Source organism: Bubalus kerabau, unplaced genomic scaffold (assembly GCF_029407905.1).
Source record: "Bubalus kerabau isolate K-KA32 ecotype Philippines breed swamp buffalo unplaced genomic scaffold, PCC_UOA_SB_1v2 scaffold_50, whole genome shotgun sequence".
Classification (NCBI taxonomy): domain Eukaryota; kingdom Metazoa; phylum Chordata; class Mammalia; order Artiodactyla; family Bovidae; genus Bubalus; species Bubalus kerabau.
Genome location: NW_026577904.1, coordinates 1527511 through 1550840, shown reverse-complemented (window position 1 = coordinate 1550840; position 23330 = coordinate 1527511). Strand labels below are relative to the sequence as shown.

General features: G+C 39.5%; 1 protein-coding gene and 1 long non-coding RNA gene across 2 annotated transcripts; both read left to right on the top strand.

Moving 5' to 3' along the window:
- The first annotated feature begins 920 nt into the window (after nucleotides 1-920).
- On the top strand, nucleotides 921-11153 carry LOC129640877 (uncharacterized). Its single transcript, XR_008709015.1, has 3 exons — nucleotides 921-1082; nucleotides 6253-6402; nucleotides 10784-11153. It is a non-coding gene; the product is annotated as an uncharacterized LOC129640877 (long non-coding RNA).
- Nucleotides 11154-15031: 3878 nt separating this feature from the next.
- On the top strand, nucleotides 15032-20399 carry LOC129640875 (rho GTPase-activating protein 20-like). Its single transcript, XM_055565852.1, has 3 exons — nucleotides 15032-15106; nucleotides 17731-17797; nucleotides 20166-20399. Exons 1-3 carry the CDS (start codon nucleotides 15080-15082, stop codon nucleotides 20372-20374), a joined length of 303 nt encoding a protein of 100 aa, XP_055421827.1. The 5' UTR covers nucleotides 15032-15079; the 3' UTR covers nucleotides 20375-20399.
- Nucleotides 20400-23330: the final 2931 nt, after the last annotated feature.

Below are 23330 nucleotides of genomic sequence, written 5' to 3'. Positions count from 1 at the left end.
TATCATCAAAACAAACTGGTGTTCACAGTGAATTTTATTTTGTTTCTTCTAAGACATGAACTAATTTTTAACTTCAGCATGGGTTTCATGAAAAGCTACTGGCGTTCCTAAGATTCATACTGCGGAACACAAGTGAGCAGCTTTACATCTTCAGGGTGGGCCAGGGTGTAGGGGGACATTTTCTTGGCTTCAAGCCTAGAATTTTCTGTAGATCTATGAAAATATCTGCTCTATTTATCAAAGGATCTTTATGTTCAGTGTAACGTATTTGTTTTGATGAGGCAGTTCTATGAGACCTTAGCTCAATCAACGAATAACTAGGCACTGCCTAGTATTTAGAAACTTTTTTGATGTTTCCAGTATTATTTCGCTGATCTTAGAGAATTTTCCCCAAAATTTGAATATTGATTTAGATATGATTGAAGTCAGTTTTCCAGAATCCTCGGTTATCTAAAATTTTAGACCATCATGAAACCAAGTTGTAATTACTTCTTGGCAGATCTCCATATCTTTTTATCTCTAATAGGCCACACATTATCCTATTTTGTGTGGTTATTGGGTTTTTAACGTTGTCTGTTTTTGCCTTCCTGCCATCGTCTCTACCTTTGGCCTCTTGGTTCTCCTCTTCCTAAGAGTTCATGACCAGCTCCGCTCCTTTCTCTGTTCCCTGCCTCTAAGAGTCCGCATGCCCAAGGGCTTTGTCCTTGAACTTGTCGCCTGTCCGCATCAACTGCCCGAGTGACCTCATTTCTCTCAGTAACTTTCTATAGCTTGCTGATTCCTGGATTTGAGCTGTGAAGCCCTGTTTGGGAGACTGAGGCTTCTTTTTAAAGTTGTGTCGATCTTGACATTTAACATAAACCCCATCGTATATCTGACCAGTGACTCGTTGTTCTGTGGTATTTGATGTTTTTCAGAAGCCCTTCCGTTGAGGTGGCCACCAAGAGGGAGAGTACTTCATCATCCGAGGGAGCCAACGGTACCCTGCTGATCCACAGCCCCGCAGAACTCAAAAGCGGCTGGAGGAAGCAGAAGCGGTACCTCTCCTCATTTAGTGATGCGTTGCCTATGTCTAATACCATGTGAGTACATATTACATGCTTTCCTAACTAGTATAAAATGGCACCTCTGCTAACCTTGAGGAAAATATGACAGGCAAGGTCTCTCTTCTCTGTGACTTAGATGATAAAAAAAGGAGAGGGGGAAAGGAGAGATTGCGTCGTGCTTGTGATACAAGGTAGATACCATGAGCATCATGAAGGGGACCATGAAGACGATGGGACCATATTTGAAAGGGGTTGTTCAGCAGGACCTCTCAAGAAGCCAGCCTCTAAGCTAGACCTGTGGCTTGAGAAGCAGCCTCCATTCTCAGCCAAGGCGGCTGAGCCTTCGAGGCTGAGGGAGCAGCGGGCTTTGACTGGGTGCAGCTGGGCCCCGTGGATGGGGTAGTTCTGGGAAGGCCAATGTGACCGGAGCCTAAAGTAAGGGGCATGACATTAGATATAACACTGTAGTCAGGGGTCCAGCCACACAGGGTCCCCACAGGCCACAGTAAGGGGTTAAAATACATGCTGAAAGGTGTTTAACTAGGATAGTAACCATATCTGACATATACTTTTTAGCAAAGCTTTCTGGCTATTGGAAGACGAGAGATTTTGGAGTAAGCAAGGGTGGAAGCAGGGAGACTAGTTAGGGAGGCAACAGTCCTGTGAACAGTATCAAGGACTTCACCCTGGGGTTGGTGGTAAAAACAAAAGATTCAGCCACACAGATGTGGAATATATGTTGGAGACAGAACCAGCGGGGTGCACTTTCCTCCCAACCCTCAACATAGATGCAACTAACACCATAGACTTGGTGGCTTAACAAAAGAAATGTGTTCCCTTATAGTTCTGGAGGCTGGAAATCCACAATAAGGTACCTGTATGATGAGGCTCTAGTGAGAGCTCTCTTCCTGCCTTGCAGATGGCTGTCTTCTCATTGTGTGCTCACAAGGCATTTCCTTGGTGCCAATAAGCCCACCATCCTACTGGATTTGAATCTTACCCTTTATGACCTCATTAGCCTCCATGACATCCTCCAAAGCTCATTTTCCAAATATAGTCTCATTTGCAGGGAGGGCGTCACTGTATTAAGGACTTTAGCAGCCAGGAGGGGCGGGGGACACAGTTCCCCTACTGCAGTAACCACAGCACTGAGTCCTTGTTCTTCACACAAGTTTTGGAAAAAGACCTAGAAGATCATTCCCACAGTAACATTTAGGTGTATTCATGATTATTATTAATATAAAATTTTTTTTTCAGAAGGAAATAACTAAAAAGAAATCACCTCCCGTGATAACAAACACATCTCTTCCTGTCATGCCTCATTCTTAGATGGAATATTGTATCCTGCCTTGAATCAATCTGTTCAAATTAATAATCTGAGTGTAGCACCTAGTTTTGCCACTTAGCCATAAGAAGAGGTGGGGACACTGAGGTTCCCTATTGCCTCAGCTCACCTTCAGACTTCAGTGGAAAACTCACTCATCTTGAGGCTGATGCCATAGAAATTAACACAAATGGAATAAATGGTTTACTAACTTCTCCCTATGCATTTGATGAGAATAAGTACATTTTAGTTTCTAGGTAATAATAAGGGGGATTTAAATATTTATTTCTTCACAGAGAAATTATATTTCTCCAATTGTGGGATGTTAATATTCAATTAAAATTATTTTGAGATTTTTTTTAGTCATTTTTTCCCATATTACAAACATTAGAAACATCTGTTCTCAAGAATTAATCTCATGAATTCTTCAACATCATTTTGATATTCATTAGAATGCTAATAAGCTATCTTTCAAATAAAATGATTACTTTTATTTTTTATAACAGGATCTACTTTATAAATATTACGATATTAATACTAGCAGAGGCCTATGAAGAATTAACAAATAGGAAGGGACCATACATAGCCAACACCACTTTTAGACATCACTATCCTCACATTTAGTTGTTACAGAATACAGAAACAATAAAAAATGAATGTTATTTAGATCAAAAGATAATTTACTATTAACTTACCAGTGAAACAGCAGACAGTTACACACCATACCACAATCTCTATTTCCAAGCATCTAAAGGAACAGTCTTGTGTTGGAATAGGGGAAGTCTGCCTAGAATCCCAGAAACTCCACAAACCATTGGGGCTTACCTTCCAGTATGAGGAGAAGGGCAGAGTTAGAGATGGTTATATAGCCTCACTGTCTCAATGGACTTGAATCTGAGCAAACTCGCGGGATAGTAAGGTCAGGGGAGCCTGGCATTCTGCAGTCCATGGGGTTGCAAACAGTCTGACATGACTTAGCAACTGAAGAACAACAACAAAGAGGAAAGGAGAGGGGTGTGGGAATCCGTAGTAAGGGATACACAATAAAAATTTTAAATGTAGTCCTCCTCTTCCTTCTCATCCTTCAGTCATTTTATATTAGATTCGTTCTAACTTGTGAGAGAATCTCATTAAGTCATGACTAAGGCTGAAGAAATACAATGAGACCCTAGGAGAATCCACTGCAGTATAAAGTTTTGTTGTCTTAAACATTTCCAAGCTGGCATCTAGCTTTGTTGGTATAGTGTCATGAGATTTATCATGTCAGTCTGCAAATTAAAGAACAATCCCGTCAGAAAGCCTGGTGGCTCCTGGAGAAGAGTTGAGGCTGAGGATAGGAAAGAGGAGAAGGGTACCTCAGGGAAGCTGAGGTCCACACCGATGGAGGCCAAGTGGGTAGGAGCACAGGCTCGTGATTTAGGCTGTCTGAGTTCAAATCCTGGTTCTGTTGCTTTGGGAAATTGACTTAACCTCACCTGTAAAATGGAGCTGCTGCTGCTAAGTCGATTCAGTCGTGTCCGACTCTGTGCAACCCCATAGATGGCAGCCCACCAGGCTCCCCCGTCCCTGGGATTCTCCAGGCAAGAATACTGGAGTGGGTTGCCATTTCCTTCTCTAATGCATGAAAGTCAAAAGTGAAAGTGAAGTCACTCAGTCATGTCCGACTCTTACCGACTCCATGGACTGCAGCCTACCAGGCTACTCCGCCCATGGGATTTTCCAGGCAAGAGTACTGGAGTGGGGTGCCATTGCTTTCTCCTAAAATGCAGCTACTAAAGACTACTTGGTGTAGTTGACCATTAAATGAAAAAAATGTTTATAAAAGTCTTAGAACAATGCTCACTATATGGTAAATACTCAGTGTTACTGAAGAATGCAAACCATGCTCTGGGCTTTTGGATAACTCCTTGATTTGGTTTCAAGGGAGTGAATGATCTTGGCGCTTCACTTCACTAAGAAGAGAATTATTGAAATGCCTTTTCCCAGGTCAGTGTATTTGGACGGTTCCACACAGTACCTTGGGTGTCAACACACTTAGACATCTACATGAGAAAAAAAAACCTATAAAACCCAGCAGATAGGCATCTATCTTTCCCATTAACTGAAAGTCGCTCAGTCGTGTCCTACTCTTTGCGACCCCATGGAGTATACAGTCCATGGAATTCTCCAGGCCAGATACTGGAGTGAGTAGCCTTTCCCTTCTCCAGAGGATCTTCCCAACCCAGGAATCGAACGGGTGTGTCCTGCATTGCAGGTGGATTCTTTACCACCTATCAGGGAAGCCCTCTTTCCCATTGGGCATATATTTTTAATTTGAAAATGCTTTTAGAGTTACTATATAGAAAAATAATTTTATTTGATAATTGTGTTTCATAAAATCTTCAAATACACAGGCACAGGGTAAAAATGTTGAAATCAGATGTAGAAAAAACCCACCTTGTATTGCAAAGCAGATTTCCATCATATTTATATTCATAGTGCCCACTGAATCAAGATTATCCTTCAAGTGGGCTTCCTGCAAAATTATTTTCATTTCATAAGTCCCATTGAAGAGTTGGAGCTTTAACTGTTCCCTGAACCAGAAGAATCAAAGGCATTTCTGCACACGAGGTATCTCGGATCTCATTCTACATTTAGTGTGTCTACATGTGGTTCTGAATTGTAGAAGTTCCAGAGCTGTGCACCCCAGTTACCTCGGCATCTTTCATAGGGCTTGTAGCTATCTAAATCTCAGGCCCGCCAAGAGTTAAATTTGTGAATTAACCAAGAGATATGGTGGTTTCCATGTTAGAAGTCAAAAGAGAATCAGCAGAAACTGTCAGAGAGCAGATTCATTGGTGACCTTCTGACTCCCCAGAGGTAAATGGGAAAGATGTCTATCATCTATGCAGAAGACATCCTGGCCACTGATCTGAGGTTGACTGACTGACTGATTGATTGAGTTTTAAGTTGGGGTTCAATTTGTATGCTAACAATTTTTCGGTTTTTACCTATAAGAGAAAATGTTATGAACAAAATTTACGAAAGGAAATTTAAAATAACCTATGCTAGAAAATAAAACATCTTGTTTAAAAAATTAAAGTTGAAAATGTATTTTAAATCTCTCTAGTCTAGCCTTTATTATTATTATTATTATTTGGTCTCTGTTAAGGAAATAGTTGTGTAACTATTTTTATTTTTATTTTTTTTAGTTCTACCAGTTTATTGCTACCAACCCGTGACCCTCCACCCTCATACACACATGCTCAGTCATGTAACCCCATGGACTGCAGCCTGCCAGGCTCCTCTGTCCATGGACTTTTCCAGGCAAGAATACTGGAGTGGGTTGCCATTTCCTTCTCCAGTGTAACTATTTTTATAAACCATATATCATGCATGTATTTTGGTTCAGCCTCTCAATACTTTTTGACATATGCAAGACATGAATGAATAATAAACTAATTATAATAATTACAAACATATTTGTATATTTTCTACATTTATATTATTATAATTATAAAATGCTAAATATTTACATTTATATAAGATTTATTTTTAATATAATATATAATAATAAATATGAGACTGATAAATGAGTTAATGGTTCTCTAAAAAAGCTCTAAGATATAAAGGATGGTCTATACTCATTACTTAACATTCAGAAAATGTCTATTCCCACCATGAAGGAAGTGTTTTCAGGGACTCTCTGGACCAGCCTCCGCTGAACACGTATTTTTGAAAAGGTCTATCAAATGCCTAGCCACGCCATCCACAGTGAGAAATAGAGACGAAGGAGGCATGCTTGGCCCTCCAGCAATAAGAAACACCATCTTAGCATGAACACAGCTGCTCCCATTACGTTTCAGAAACAAACTAACAGAGGCATTATTTGGTTCTTTCCAGGTATAAAAAGAACGTTAAGATAAAAGATAAAACACCACTGAGCACCACATGGACTGACAACCGTATACACAAGGCTGGTGAAGCCGGCGTCGTTGCCAGAAAGTCCTTTGTCCTGGGCTGGCCCAGGGTGAACTTTGTGGCCCCCTCCAGGTGAGACCTACAGCTTGGTGTCCTGGATCTACGTGGGTTCAAAAGGAGGACATTTTAATCTGATTGTCTATTAAGCCAGTGACTCACTTCTTGACTGACCATAATGACACATATGGGCTTCCCTGGTGGCTCAGTGGTCAAGAATCTGCCTGTAATGCAGGAGACTTGCGGAAGACCCGCCCACTCAATCCCTGGGTCAGGAAGATCCCCTGGAGGTGGAAATGGCAACCCACTCCAGCATTCTGCCTAGGAAATCCCATGGACAGAGGAGCCTGGCGGGCTACAGTCCATGCGGTCACAAGAAGAGTCAGACACGACTGAGTGACATAAACAACAACAAATGACACATATGCCTTGTACTTTTCCCTCCTAAAAAGGTTTTCATGTGCAAATGCATGCATATGGATAGTAAATAGTGGAAATGACTGGAGTGATTTCCTTTGGTTTTGATCAGTGGTTTTTCAGATGGGCTATGTGAGCTCCTTGGGAAGCCAGATCCTCTTGTGTTCATGGTATCCTTGTATGAGGAAGGAGGATCATGAGAGCAAGACTCTAGGACCCCTCACCAATATCCTGCCCTCAATCCAATCCCGATTATCTTTCTTGAAAAAGTACAATTATATTTGAAAAACTGACTTTATACTCCCAAATTAATTCCCTTTAAAATGGGACTTAATTATACACATAACATTAATTGTGTCATCAAATAGTAAGTTGCCTGAATTGCTGTGTACAAATAATCTTATTTGGTGTGTGTAGAAGGGTGACAATAAAACAAAGCTACGATTCCATGGAGTACAGGTCAGTTTTCCAATTACATTCTTAGACTGGAGTGAGGATGGGGAATGTGACTATCCCAAGTTGACAGTCCCGGGTTCGCCAGTGCCATGAAACATTCACAACTGCCATTTGGAACAACCATACCCCGTATCTCAGTCTCGTGCGCACACTGGGCCCTCCTCACACGCACTTGACACACTTTCTTGTCCTCCTCACCTGACCACCAAGATCTCTTGTATCATCAGAGAGCTAAGACAACTAAAATGCTGCCAAGTGGTAAACTGACTAAATGCTAGAATTCAGCTGTTGACTTAATGAAAACTTTGAAAGCTTTTGGGGAAGAAATATGTATTTGTATCATTCTCTGTATGTCTGCTTTCCATGACTTATTTCTCTAAAGATCCAGTTCCTATTGCTTAAACATCTTTTCCATGTTTTAAGTGAATGGAAGCAGTTTCATTTGGGAATGTGCAATTTCTGATAAGGGAGTGTCCAAGAAACTTTTTTCCTAGTGAGGCTAGAAAGGAGGAAGCCAGGTTTACACATGTTATTTAGGTTTAAAAGCTGTGCGAGAACATACACGGCATTCATAACAATGCCTGACACCTAGTGCTTTGGCCATTTGCTATTTTACTCTTCTGCAGGTTGCCATGAGTAATTAGCAGCTGTGTTCGGGTATATATGCAGGTTGGGAGCTCAGAGGGCACTCTACTTCCTGGTGAAACAGTTCTTGAAATGGGGATGGGGGGTAGGAGCAGTGTTTTGGTAGGAATATAAAATGTGGCAGCCATAGGAGAACATACATATTCTGGGTATATATCCAAGAGAAATGAAAACTTACATCCACACAAAAAATTTATACACAAACGCTCATAGCTGCTTTATCCACCACAGCCAAAAAAAAAAAAAAAAAAAAAAAAAAAAATTGGAAATAGCCTAAGTGTTTATCAACTAATGAATGTATAAACCAAACCTGGTATGGGGCCTGAGGATGGAGGAGACTGGGGTGTGACTCCTTAATGCACACAGGGTTTGCCATTGGGTAGTGAAAATATTCCAGAAGTAGATAATGGTGATGGTTGCACAATCTTGTTAATCTACCGATGATCACTAATTGTCAGTTTTATGTTATGCATAATTTACCACAATAAATAAAATGTAGTAAGTGATAAGTCTGTGTATGAATGAGCCTAAAACATTTTCAGCTCTGGATAATTAAATGCTACACAAACTTTAGCACAGAAAATGCTAATCTTTAACAATTTAGCAGTAGATTGATCTGCATCAGAGGATCATAGTAATGAAGAATAAGTTTCCTAGAAACTAATTTCATATATTACAATTTACTATATGGTACACACATAAAGTGGGCTGGAAGAAGCACAAGCTGGAATCAAGATTGTGGGAGAAATATCAATAACCTCAGATATGCAGATGACACCACCTTTATGGCAGAAAGTGAAGAGGAACTCAAAAGCCTCTTGATGAAAGTGAAAGTGGAGAGTGAAAAAGTTGGCTTAAAGCTCCACATTCAGAAAACGAAGATCATGGCATCTGGTCCCATCACTTCATGGCAAATAGATGGGGAAACAGTGGAAACAGTGTCAGACTTTATTTTGGGGGGCTCCAAAATCACTGCATATGGTGATTGAAGCCATGAAATTAAAAGACACTTGCTGCTTGGAAGAAAAGTTATGACCAACCTAGATAGCACATTCAAAAGCAGAGACATTACTTCGCCAACAAAGGTCCGTCTAGTCAAGGCTATGGTTTTTCCAGTGGTCATGTATGGATGTGAGAGTTGGACTGTGAAGAAAGCTGAGTGCCGAAGAATTGATGCTTTTGAGCTGTGGTGTTGGAGAAGACTCTTGAGAGTCCCTTGGACTGCAAGGAGATGCAACCAGTCCATTCTGAAGGAGATCAGCCCTGGGATTTCTTAGGAGGGAATGATGCTGAGGCTGAAACTCCAGTACTTTGGCCACCTCGTGCGAAGAGTTGACTATTGGAAAAGACTCTGATGCTGGGAGGGATTGGGGGCAGGAGGAGAAGGGGACGACAGAGGATGAGATGGCTGGATGGCATCACCGACTCGATGGACGTGAGTCTGAGTGAACTCCGGGATTTGGTGATGGACAGGGAGGCCTGGAGTGCTGCGATTCATGGGGTCGCAAAGAGTTGGACACGACTGAGCGACTGAACTGAACTGAACTGAACACACATAAAGGACTAAAATATTGTAGGGTTTTTTCCTAATAGGATACTCCTGTTTCTGAGATAACATAGTTCCATCCAAATGCCAATTCCTAAGTATGATTTAATCTGAATAATCATGTTCTTTATATCTGAATAGCACTTCTACCTATAAGAACACTCAGGTATAATTAATCCTTTTCCTGTTCTGGAAACTGAGGCACAGAGTGGTTCAGTGACTTGCCCATGATTACACAGCTTGCATGACACCTGCAGTTAAGTGTTTAGATTTCAAACCAACTTTTTGTCAAGTTTAACATCTACTTCTCATCACTGTAATATGGTTTAACAAAGAGAGACTCCATATCAAGAGCCTAATTATGAAGAGGGTACAACTTACATATGCATACACATTAGTTAACAACTGGCTGCTGATATTTTTTTTAATCTGGAATAGCACTTAATATGCTAATACAAGTCTTAATATGTTAGTGTGGAGAAGGCAATGGCACCCCACTCCAGTACTTTTACCTAGAAAATCCCATGGACGGAGGAGCCTGGTGGGCTGCAGTGCATGGGGTCGCTAAGAGTCAGACACGACTGAGCGACTTCCCTTTCACTTTTCACTTTCATGCATTGGAGAAGGAAATGGCAACCCACTCCAGTGTTCTTGCCTGGAGAATCCCAGGGACGGGAAGCCTGGTTGGCTGCCGTCTGTGGGGTCGCACAGAGTCGGACATGACTGAAGCGACGCAGCAGCAGCAGCAATATGTTAGTGTAAGTATTTTATGTAATTTTTCTCCCATTTTTTAAGATTGCAGTTTTCCTGAACAAAAGGAAAAATGGCAGTCCTTCCTTCAAAGGTATTTTGACAACAGTATACGTATGTTAAATCTTTAATCCATGATAGAAGAATGCAAATCTCTTCAAGGCAGTGCCCCCAAACTGTGTCCTTCTCCCTGGTAGGAATTGTTAGACTCCCCTCAAGTAACTTCTTGTTTAGGTTTATCCTGACTGCTGCTGCAAAGAATGTTCTCTCATTTACACGTATGCTCTGCTTAGCTTTAAGGAAGTTCTGTGTGTCACTGTCATCTTTCCTTTCTCTCCATCCTAATGGTTGGAACTAACATTATTCTCAAAACATATGTTAAATTTCCATAAGTGTAGATTACTTACTCTAATGAAAGATTCTCAAAGCAAATGCCACGTCCTGTCCTTGAACCCAGGAAGGCCCTGCGCCCGCCAATCTAGGCAGGAAAACTTTGAGGATTGGATCTGCTGCCCAAATCGCACATAACAAAGGCGACCTGTTACTTTCTGGGTCATATCTTATTTTCCTGAAAATATTTTTGCATATCTTCTTCCAATCCCTAATTTGATTTTACTCAGTTTATCTCTCCATGCTTTTAAGAATAATAATAAGGGCTTCCCTGACGGCTCAGTGGTAAAGAATCTGCCTGCCAATGCAGGAGATACAGGTTTGAGCCCTGATAGAGGAAGATCCCCCATGCCGCGGAGCAGCTAAGCCTGTGCACCACAATTAACTGAGCCTACGCTCCAGAGCCCAGGAACCGAACTGCAGCTACTGAAGCCCACGTGCTCACAACAAGAGAAGCCCCTGCAAGGAGAAGCTCGTGAACTGCAGCTAGAGCATGGCCCCCACTGGCCACAGCCAGAGATGGGCCTCCACAGCAACACAGACCCAGCACAGCCGAAAATTTAGAAATTAAAATAAGGCGAAATAAAAAAAATAGATATTAAAAGAAGAATAATAACAAATAAGGGGCTTCCCTGGTGGTCCAGTGCAGGCGCCTGGGTTCAGTACCTGCTCAGGGAACTAGACAGATCCCACATGCCACAGCTAAGAGTCTGCATGCCACCAGTAAAGATCCTGTGTACCACAAGGGAGACCCGGTGCAGCCAAACGAATTCAATAAATAAATTTTTTAAAGAAAATAATAACAGTATTTAAAAGATTAGCAACATTGATTGATTTGAAAATAAGCTAATAGCTAAAGCTAATTTGTCTACCCTATCCTGGGTTATTACTGAATTTTATTAGGTACGTCAATCTAGCCAAAGAGAAGGATCAATCAGAAAGCATTCCCCTCCAAATCTTCACTGAGGACATCAAAAACAGTGCATGTGTAAGTATTTTTAAGATCAAAAATTAAATTCCAAGTTCTCAACTTAGCAAAATGAAACTGATGGAGATATACAGAAGAGATAGAGAGATGGGGTGGGTAGGAGGGAGAACAAAAAAGAGGAGAAAGAGAGAGGGGAGTAATTTAGCAAGCACTGTGTGGGAACACATATTTTCCCGTGAAAAGATGAGTGTCATTACATTGTGGTTTGGATTGTTTCCACTGTTTTTTGTTTTGTTTTGTTTTGCTTTTTCCCCCTGTGATGTTTTTATTTGGAATAATTGTAACTTACAGAAAAGTTAAAAAAATAGTGCAAAGAACACACCATATGCCATTTACCTAAATTCACCTATTTATGAACCTTTTGTTCCATTTGTTTGATCCATTTATTTGTCTCCTCTCTCTCTCTCTCTCTCTATATATATATATATATATATATATATATAAATATAAATATATATGTGTGTGTGTGTGTGTATCTAACTATTTTTGAGGGTCATACGTACACCATGCCCTTTCTCCTTAAATAATTAGGTATGTCCTAAGAATAAGGATAGTCTTTCATATAACCGTCACACAGCTATGACCTTTGGTAAATTACCATACGTGTAATACTTTAATCAACCATTTACTTTTCCATTTTGTTAGCTGATCTCAATAATGCCCCTTTCTAGCACAGGATTAAGAGGAAGGTAATGCTAAATGCAGAAGACTTTTTTTTTTAATTTTATTTTTAAACTTTACATAATTGTATTAGTTTTGCCAAATATCAAAATGAATCCACCACAGGTATACATGTGTTCCCCATCCTGAACCCTCCTCCCTCCTCCCTCCCCATACCATCCCTCTGGGTCGTCCCAGTGCACTAGCCCCAAGCATCCAGTATCGTGCATCGAACCTGGACTGGCAACTCATTTCATACATGATATTTTACATGTTTCAATGCCATTCTCCCAAATCCTCCCACCCGCTCCCTCTCCCACAGAGTCCATAAGACCGTTCTATACATCAGTGCCTCTTTTGCTGTCTCGTACACAGGGTTATTGTTACCATCTTTCTAAATTCCATATATATGCGTTAGTATACTGTATTGGTGTTTTTCCTTCTGGCTTACTTCACTCTGTATAATAGGCTCCAGTTTCATCCACCTCATTAGAACTGATTCAAATGTATTCTTTTTAATGGCTGAGTAATACTCCATTGTGTATATGTACCACAGCTTTCTTATCCATTCATCTGCTGATGGACATCTAGGTTGCTTCCATGTCCTAGCTATTATAAACAGTGCTGCGATGAACATTGGGGTACATGTGTCTCTTTCCCTTCTGGTTTCCTCAGTGTGTATGCCCAGCAGTGGGATTGCTGGGTCATAAGGCAGTTCTATTTCCAGTTTTTTAAGGAATCTCCACACTGTTCTCCACACTGGCTGTACTAGTTTGCATTCCCACCAACAGTGTAAGAGGGTTCACTTTGCTCCACACCCTCTCCAGCATTTATTATTTGTAGGCTTTTGGATCGCAGCCAATCTGACTGGTGTGAAATGGTACCTCATAGTGGTTTTGATTTGCATTTCTCTGATAATGAGTGATGTTGAGCATCTTTTCATGTGTTTGTTAGCCATCTGTATGTCTTCTTTGGAGAAATGTCTATTTAGTTCTTTGGCCCATTTTTTGATTGGGTCATTTATTTTTCTGGAGTTGAGCTGTAGGAGTTGCTTGTATATTTTTGAGATTAGTTGTTTGTCAGTTGCTTCATTTGCTATTATTTTCTCCCATTCTGAAGGCTGTCTTTTCACCTTGAAAGGTCTTTCATTCTGAGGAATATCTGGATAGAACTGAGCCAAAAGGGATGATACTTTGAAAGGATCAGCAAATCTCTACCTCATTTTGTTTATGCTACTGGGGGGAAAAAATCATACCATTAGCCCCAGTTATTTGCATGTAATTTGATTTCTGAAAGTGTAGTGCTGTAGCCTAGACATTTGTGATGAAAAGATATTCTGGATGTTTTTTTTATGATACTTTGTTCTACTGTAGTTTACAGTAACTCTAGATGACACACAACAGTATTTGAAGGTAGAAAAAGGAAGTCATTTAAGACAGTTATTTCCTGGCCAAGAGCAAAGCCAGGCAAAATCCAATTTGTTCCTGACCACCAGATAAATGCAATGCCGGCAAGAGATGCATCTAGAGGGTTCTCATGCAGCAAAGCACACTTTCGTCTCTGCCTACTTTGATTTGTGACAATGGGTTACATTCAGAATTTTTCACCTAGAAATTTTAAAAAATCAACTTTATTTATGTGTAACTTACACAAAATAAACATTTCTGATGTTCTTCATTCCTGAAGATTCAGGTTTCCTTCTAGTACTTCATTTTATCCTGGAGAACTTTCCTTTTCTTATACATATCTGGTACCAACAGATTGTCTTAGTTTCTTTCACCTGAAATGTCTTTATTTCACCTTCAGTCTTGAAGGGTATTTTTGCTGGATAGAGAATTTTGTTTGCAAATGTTTTCAACACTGTAAAGATGTTTCACTTTTAGTCTCTGTGTTTTCTGATGAGTACTCTGTGCTCACTCAAACATCAACCCTCTATGTGTGACTTGTCATTTTTCTTCAGCTGCTCTCAAGATATTCTCTTTAGTTTTGGTTTTTAGCTGTGTAGCTATGAAGTGTCAAAGCATGGTTTTCTTTTAATCTACCTGTTTGGTACTTTCTGAACTTCTTGAATTTATAAATTTATGTCTTTCACCAAGTTTGAGAAATTGTAGTCATCATTCTCTTGTATTAATTTTCTATAAATTGCCTTCCTATTTTTATGGAGCATTTTTTAATGTGTTGTGTGCTCAAGAGCTATTATAAACACCCTGTTCACTGGCAGTTTAGAATGGAACTTACATTTTAAAAATTTTCAATCTCATTTCCTAGATTAATTGGTTTTATTTAATTGATTCATTAGATTTCAATCATGAAAATCTTAGTAATCATGACACCTGACAAAAAGAAAGTAATCACTGAATAGTAGTTAAAAAAAAAAAACTTTAATAACCAGTTCTCATTCTAATTTTACTAAAACTGACTATGTAATGACAAATAAATAAATCCATATTATAAAAGCACAACTCAGGAAGACCAAGATGGTACTTTTTTTTAAACTATCTTTCCTCCATTATGGAAACAGCCTTAAGGTGCTGAGGGTAGCCTATGTGCCCTTGTGGAATTCTCAGTCTTTCTAGTTCTTGCTTAAGCTATTATATTTTGTGTGCCTCAAATCCTTTAACAGAAATATTTGTTTTACTGAAATGCTTTCTACTAGCTTCATGTTATATAAAGAAATGGAAATAGATTATAATTAGGGGATTATATTTTATATACAAGCATTTTACTTTGTCATTACCTGAATTATAAGCTTTGCCTTTAGAATATAGATAACAATATAACAATAATTATTTACTCACTTGTTTAAAAATGTTTAATTTATAGCAGCTTTTCTCGCTTCTTTTTTGCAGTCTGTTACTGTAACAGTGACAAATTCAGACACAGTGAATGATGTTATCAATATGTCACTTTCAAAGCTAGGAATAACTGTAAGTTACCTGCAAGTTATTTTTAGTTAAAAAACCAACTTTGATTTTTGAGATTTGTGTGTGTATGTGTATGTCTGTGTTTGTGTATAATGTATCTATTATCATAAGACAGCTGATTATTTCAGATAACTCCATCATATTTGGTAGAATTTGAAGGCAGCCAAACTATATTAATAACCTATGTGTGTGTTAGTCACTTAGTCATGTCCTACTCTTTGAGAGCCCATGGATTATAGCCCACCAGGACGCTCTGTCTATGGAATTTTCCAGGCAACAATACTGAAGTGGGTTGCCATTCCCTTCTTTGAGGATCTTCCCAACCCAAGGATCAAACCTGGGTCTACCATATTGTAGGCAGATTCTTTACTGTCTGAGCCACCAAGGAAGCCCCTTAATAATCTATACAGATGTGTTATTTGTGTATTCCCATTATAAATTTTGTGTGAACTGAAGTCATAGCACAATGAAATCAGGCTATAATTTTACAGTTTTAAGGAAAAAATGTATTTTTATTATATATATACACACACACACACACACACACACACACACATAGACAAGAAAATATTTATGATTCTAAATATTTCCTCCTCTATTGGATTATTCTTTTTGTATCTTCTTTCCTGATTCCTCCTGTCCCATCTCCATTTACCCTGATTGCGCCTGAGGACTCAATCTCAGTATGAGAAAATCCTAAATGATATGTTTTGTTGTAAATCTGATGTAAAGACCACCTGGCAAGAAGCTACATCCCCTTGATGCAGGTCCTATAATGCAATGGCTAATGCCTCTTGTGAACTGCTGAAGAAGACAAGTTCTGAATAAGACCATGGGTCTGGAAGCGTTTGTGTGCACATCTCTTTCATCTCATTTTGTTTTCAAGTGTCTGCTCTTTTATGTTTTGATAGGACTGTTATGCTTGTTAAACATTTTTTAGTGAAAGAGATGGCTATGTTTGAGGATGAGGGTTCAGAAGCAGAAAGAGGAGTGGAACATTCAGATGGACAGAACTGAACAAAGCACTTGTAAAGCATAGATCCTTATATAAAATTATATATATTTATATATATATACATATCAATGTGTAAAATGTACATATAAATATAATTATGAATACATATTTATACATAAATGTGAAAATGTCTTGCTATTGTGATATGACATAATTACAATATTCATATTTGTGTTTCTCAATGGTATAATAAAGCCCCTTAAAACCTCAAGACAGCCAGAATTTGGTATAAGACATCAAGATTTCTGTAAAAATATAATTTAATAATACATTTTAAATAAAATTGAATTCATATGCATTGAGTACAGCACCCCTCTGCACTGATTTCTAATCTATATGATATTTATGCCCTGAATGAGAGTCAAATCTTAGAAGAAAGTGGCTTTAGGGATAAGGTTGGGGAGACTGATTAATGTTAGAACTCATTTTATTTCATTTTTGTAACTTTCCTTTGCTTAACGTGATCAATCTCACTAGACAAAAAATTTCTATTTCAGTGAATAACTAGGGTTATTTGCCTATATATATATATATATATATATGCCTGATTTATGGGATTCCATCATAGTTTTTCCAGTTTTTACCTTAAAAGAAAAGATTTTTATCAGCTCTCTCATTTCTATTCACAATGCCATTTTAAGCCTATTTAGTCACATGTGTGTGTTTGTGTGTGTGATTGCGTCCATACCTGGGAGCTTACTTCCTTCATGGCAAGGCCGTGATTTTTAATCAGGAGTCAAAGGTAAGTGTAGTACCTAGTACCTATCACCAACAACTCTATTTCAAACATCTTTTGCTTTATCTTCTCCTGGAGGGCTCTTTAATTTAGCAGTCTTTGTAATTTATACTTGTTTCAAATGGGATATTCAGAATTCCTAGGCAGGGATTCTGCTGGAAGAAACTGTTTTCTACATCTGACTCCTTCTTCAGGTTAGAGTCCTTGTCCCTTCTCTCCCTTGAGTGGTGCTTGCCTACATCACAGCCAGTAGGCTGCCATCTACTCAAGGCCTCTTGGGCATCTGTCTCATTGTGTTAACAGTTGCTGAGCTAATGCTGCCTTTCAAGTTTTACTTTGTTCAGGAATAGTCATGGCAGAGTATGTGGCTTTCTGGACAACATGCTTGACTGGGCAGGGACATTTTAAGGCAAAAGCCAGAATTCTCCAAGGAGTCTCAAAACAGCAGAAAGCAGGATTCTTGAGATTAGACTTCTCTTCCATAGTGAAGAGAAGTTTTTTTTTAATTATTTTATTTTTTATTTATAATTTATATATTTATTTATAATTTTATTAAAAAGTACTATGTTTTGTTTTAATTCATGGACCGCCCACAAAGTGAGAGGCTGCCTGTGACTGCACTGTGGCTGCACAGATCCTCAGCCTTTATCCAAAAGGACAAGAATCTCAGTCGATCCATTGGAGGCTATGAGAGAGGGGCAGGGGCTACTGGAATCAGCATTGTTCACTCAAAAATTGTTGCCACTTCCACGGACCAAATAGCATTTATCCTGGCCCAAATTCTCCTTTTGAAAGTATAGAAATGCTAAGGAAATGAGTTCTTCAAGTACCTACTAGGAATATTTGCTGTGACACATAGTTCTTTTTCTTTCCAAGGGCTCTGAGAAAGATTACCAGTTGTGGATCAGTTCTGCTGAGAAAAAGACTTCATATCCACTTACTGGTAAGTGTCAGGGAAAACCTAAGATGGAGCTGGTTGGGATCCAAATTGTAACTTTAAAGTCTCAAAGTAATGGTTGATCAGTCTTAAGCTTAAATGCCCTTAAACTGAAAATCTCTTGCAGTATTCATTTATACACGTCTTAAATAATTCTAAGCACCTGCTCTCTCCCAAGCACAGATAGCATCTCTTCATGCAGCAGCTTATGGTCTATTTGGGAACAGCAGTGTGGATTTTTCTTCTTTACTTTTTCCACTTGACAAACAGAGTTGTCTTGAAAACAATTACTTACTTACTCTCTATTTACTCACTTAGGTAGGAAAGCAACACAAGCGGGAATTTCTTTTGCTCATACATTATTTTTCATATTCCAGTCTTGACGTTCTCAGTTCCATTTCCTAACTACTGAGTTGTCTCTATTTTGTGATCATCTTCTAAAATCCAGCCATACCTCTGCCCTCAAGTACATTTATTTAATACCTATTCTGTGCCCAAAGCTTTTCTCAGCATCATAAAGAAAATGAAATAATCACAATCAGACACTTAGATTCTTCACTGACTAAAAACCACCTGCATGTGCTTTGCTGTTTCTCAAGCTGAGTTCACTAGCACTGCTCTTGAAATTTTTGATAAATAGACTACATCTTTCCTAAAATAGTTATCATAGCAAGTTAACTAAAAATAATAATGCACATTCTTGGATGAGCAAATCTGTCAGGGGTGGTCAGTGAAAAAAGGAGGAATTAAAACAAGGGCAAAGACAAAATCTGTAGTGGAACCTGCAATATAGTCATGGTGACAATGACTTCCACTAGAAATCTTAGAGCACTTCCTCTTTTAACTTTTTTCATCTGTTCAACAATCCTGTGAGTCTATTACTCTTTCAAGTGATCTGAGGAACATTTTCATGTGGTCTGAAGAATCTAAACAACTAAGTTTTTTCTGTGATATGTATATTCCCAGTCTTGGAATACATAGAGTCACCAAGTATAAAGCTGAAGACAAAACCACCTCACCCATTTCATGTGTTTTTCTTGTCTTGTTGACATCCTTGTAAAAGTCAGTCAGCAGTAAAGTGAAAAAAAATTGAATATTTAAACATATTTAGTTTAATAAAATGCATTAATTTAAATAAGACCATGTAGATGACAACTTCTAAGCTTAGAACAGCCTCAAACAGCATGGCTGGCTCTGAGGACTCCTAAGAGGCTGTCTTTCATGCTGCTGCCTCAGCAGTCATTCTGAATGTGCTTCTTAACATGTTCTCAGCTCACAATTATGGATTAGCTCCTGGTTATCCTGGTGACTTGGTTGTATTTTACTACTCTCACAGAAGCTTCTTTTGCCTTAAAGGATGGAAGTCGCTGTGATTCTTGTTCTGAATAGAGCACTGACATTGTGTTTATGCCAGATGTAAAGCACAAGCAAGAACTCCTCCAGTTGCATTTAATAAATCAGAAACAAAAGAAAAGGAGCTTTCATGCAATTCTTTAAAGATGGAATCCACAGGACAGCACAGGGTCTTAGAGAATTCTATGGAGAGGAAGCAATTTATAGCATGAAAGAGCAAAACAAATCACTTGGCAGGCAACTCCCGATGATTTCTGGTGTGGTTTTCCACTCTGTAAACACCGTTTTGCACTTCTGGGTTTTCTCGGCCGTGCAGGCTTGTCTCTGATCACTGTCTCGTAGGAAACCCCTTAGAGGGAAGCAGCAGCGGGAGGGAAACATTAAGGCAAACCACCCCACTGCACTCTGCCTACTGAACTGACAAAAGGAAATGGAAAATCTGTTAAACTGACATGTGGGACAGAACACTGATCAGAGCCATTCTTAACATACATAGTCCGATTATTTTAAAAATATTAAGCACCAATGCTTATTAATATATTTACTTTGATCCTTATGAGTCTATGTGTGAGGGTCAGTGTTTCAAAGGAGGAATGTTAAGGCTAGCATTTTGCCTAAGATGTACAGGTGTAGTGTGTCAAGGCAGAAACTAGAAGGCCATAAATATTCTCAGATGGAAACACAATGAAAGTCAATATTGTGCAATTCACTGATGAAATGCCTTCCAAGCCAAGCAAGGTGTCTAAAAACATTTTTCTTGTTATGTTTTAAACTCTTCTGTTTGGGCACCTGCTTTTTGGCAGCGTGTCCCCTTGAGAGAGTGCACATTGTGCTTACTCGGGAGTCACAGCCTTCTCTACCCAGAAGCCCCTGAAGGTCAGCAGTCACACCAGTGTGGCATACTCGCTCACGGTAAGGTGGGTTTGATCCCACCCATCACCATCGGTCTGAATCTGTATTTAGCTTTTTCTCCATATAGGTCATGAACATCCTTATGGAATTAAACTGAGCTATATTCCAGGTACTGGGCTGCTGCAGCAGGAACTGGAGGGCTCCACTTCTGCTTCTGCCCTCCAGGAGGCCTTCCTGGAGGGGCCCCAAGAGATCCAAGACCAGTTTATCCTGAAACCCAGGCACTCAGCCAGAAACCAAGCCAGGAATCAGCGAGGGAAAGGTGAGCCCCTTCCCTTCCTGCAAGTGGCTTCTCTTGGCTCTTGTCTCTACTCCTGAAAACAAACTGTTGACGTACAGACAGTTCTCCATGTGGGGCTGGAGGGCAGTATAGGCAGGCACCAATTCCACCCAGAATCAAGTCCAGAGAAGCCCCAAAGGTCTGAAATCAAGACCCAATTCACTTCTAGGAAGGCTTTTTTTTTTTTTTTTATTAAATTCCTCTAGGTAGACAGCATAGCACTTCCTACATATAGTTATGTATTCACACATCTGTGTGGGCTTTGCTGGTGTCCTAGATGGTAAAGCATCTGCCTGCAACACAGGAGATCTGAGTTCAATCCCTAGGTCAGGAGGATCCCCTGGCAAAGGGAATGGCTATCAGCCACACCAATATTCTTGCCTGGAGAATCCCACTGACAGAGGAGCCTGGCAGCCTACAGTCCATGAGATCACAAAGAGTCGGGCATGACTGAAAAACTTAAAGACACATACATAAACACACATACACACACACACACACACACACACACACACACGCATCTATGTATCTTATTAGAACATGAGCTTCTTATGGCCTGGAAACACACGTTCCCTATCCCAAGGTTTTGTCTAGTATCTCGGGCCCCTCACAGGAGGTGCTTAGATGACTGTGTGGCTTAGAGAAGACCCAGAATCTATTCTGGGCTTAGGCTGAAGTGGACTTGGACATTCTGGTTAGACTTGAACTCTCTCTCTTTTTTTTTACATTAGTATATTTATTGAAGAAAATATATTTCAAAAAGAACAGTAAACCATTTGCTATTTGCTAGCAAAATTAATTGTCTCTCAGTGTATTTTGTAATTATGAAAGTCCAAATGCTCCTGCATATAGTCTATAAGCAGAGAAGGTAAATTATCAAGCACCTTGGTCAAATATCTATTTATAGAAAATCTAATATTCGGTTTTAACTAGTTTAAATTAGAGTCTTGCAATATAATTCAGTTATCAATATTCTTATTTTTCCTGTCAGTAAACTGAATGTGCTAGTTCTCTTTGGGGGAAGACTGTAGTTTAAATTAGGGTCTTGCAATATAATTCAGTTATCAATATTCTTATTTTTCCTGTCAGTAAACTGAATGTGCTAGTTCTCTTTGGGGGAAGACTATTTTACTCAATATTTTCCTATGCTTTTGATTTTCGAGAGAAGAGAAATCTTAAGACACTTGTGTTTGAATGTCTGGTATTGTGCCTAATGAATAGTTTACTAATTAATGTTATCATTAGTAAAATGTTCATTCTGATTACTTCCCATGCTGGTTTAAAGTGACCTATGATAAAAGACATATATCAATTAGGTATGTTTTGGATTGACATGTACACACTGCTCTATTTAAAATGGATAACCAACAAGGACCTGCTCTATACCACAGGGAACTATGCTGAATACTCTGTAAGAACCTAAATAGGAAAAGAATTTGAAGAAAATAGATATATGTATAATTGAATCATTTTGCTGTACACAAGAAGCTACCACAACATTACTAACCAGTTATACTCCAATATAAAATAAAGCATTAAAAAAAGAAAATAAACTTTCACAGAAGACAAAAATAGCAATAAAAACTAAACAACGTTGTTCAGTTCAGTTCAGCTCAGCTCAGTTGCTCAGTCACGGCCGACTCTTTGCCACACCATGGACTGCAACACACTAGGCCTCCCTATCCATGACCAACGCCCAGAGTTTACTCAAACCTATGTCCATCGAGTCAGTGATACCATCCAACCATCTCATCCTCTGTCGCCCCTTCTCATCCCGCCTTCAATCTTTGCCAGGATCAGGGTCTTTTCAAATGAGATAGCTCTTTGCATCACGTGGCCAAAGTATTGACAATGTTGCATCTTCAGCAACAGTCCTTCCAATGAACATTCAGGAATTATTTCCTTTAGAATGGACAGGTTGGTTCTCCTTGCTGTCCAAGGGACTCTGAGGAGTCTTCTCCAACAGCACAGTTCAAAAGCATCAGTTCTTTGGTGCTCAGCTTTCTTTATCGGAGAAGGCAATGGCACCCCACTCCAGTACTCTTGCCTGGGAAATCCCATGGATGGAAGAGCCTGGTAGGCTACAGTCCATGGGGTCGTGAAGAGTCAGACACAACTGAGCGACTTCACTTTCACTTTTCACTTTCATGCACTGGAGAAGGAAATGGCAACCCACTCTAGTATTCTTGCCTAGAGAATCCCAGGGACAGGAGCCTGGTGGGCTGCCATCTATGGGGTCGCACAGAGTTGGACGTGACTGACGTGACTTAGCAGCAGTAGCTTTCTTTATAGTCCAACTCTCACATACTTTCATGACTACTGGAAACATCATAGCTTTGACTAGATGGACCTTTGTTGGCGAAGTAATGTCTCTGCTTTTTAATATGCTGTCTAGGTTGCTCATAACCTTTCTTCCAAGGAGCAGGCATCTTCTAATTTCAATGCTGCAGTCACCATCTGCAGTGATTTGGCACCCCAAAACATAAAGTCTGCCACTGTTTCCACTGTTTCCCCATCTATTTGCCATGAAGTAATGGGACTAGATGCCATGATCTTAGCTTTCGGAATGTTGAGTTTTAAGCCAACTTTTTTGATCTCCTCTTTCACTGTCATCAAGAAGCTCTTTAGTTCTTCTTCGCTTTCTGCCATAAAGATGGTGTCATCTGCATATCTGAGGTTATTGATATTTCTCCTGGCAATCTTTTTTTTTTCTCTTTTAAAAATTTATTTATTTTAATTGGAGGCTAATTACTTTACAATATTGTAGTGGTTTTGCCAAAATTGACATGAATCAGCCATGGGTGTACATGTATTCCCCATTCTGAACCCCCTCCCATCTCCCTCCCCATCCCATCCCTCTGGGTCATCCTAGTGCACCAGCCCCGAGCACCCTGACTCATGCATCGAACCTGGACTGGCAATCTGTTTCACATATGGTAATATACACGTTTCAATGCTATTCTCTCAAATCATCCCACCAGCAATCCCACTGTG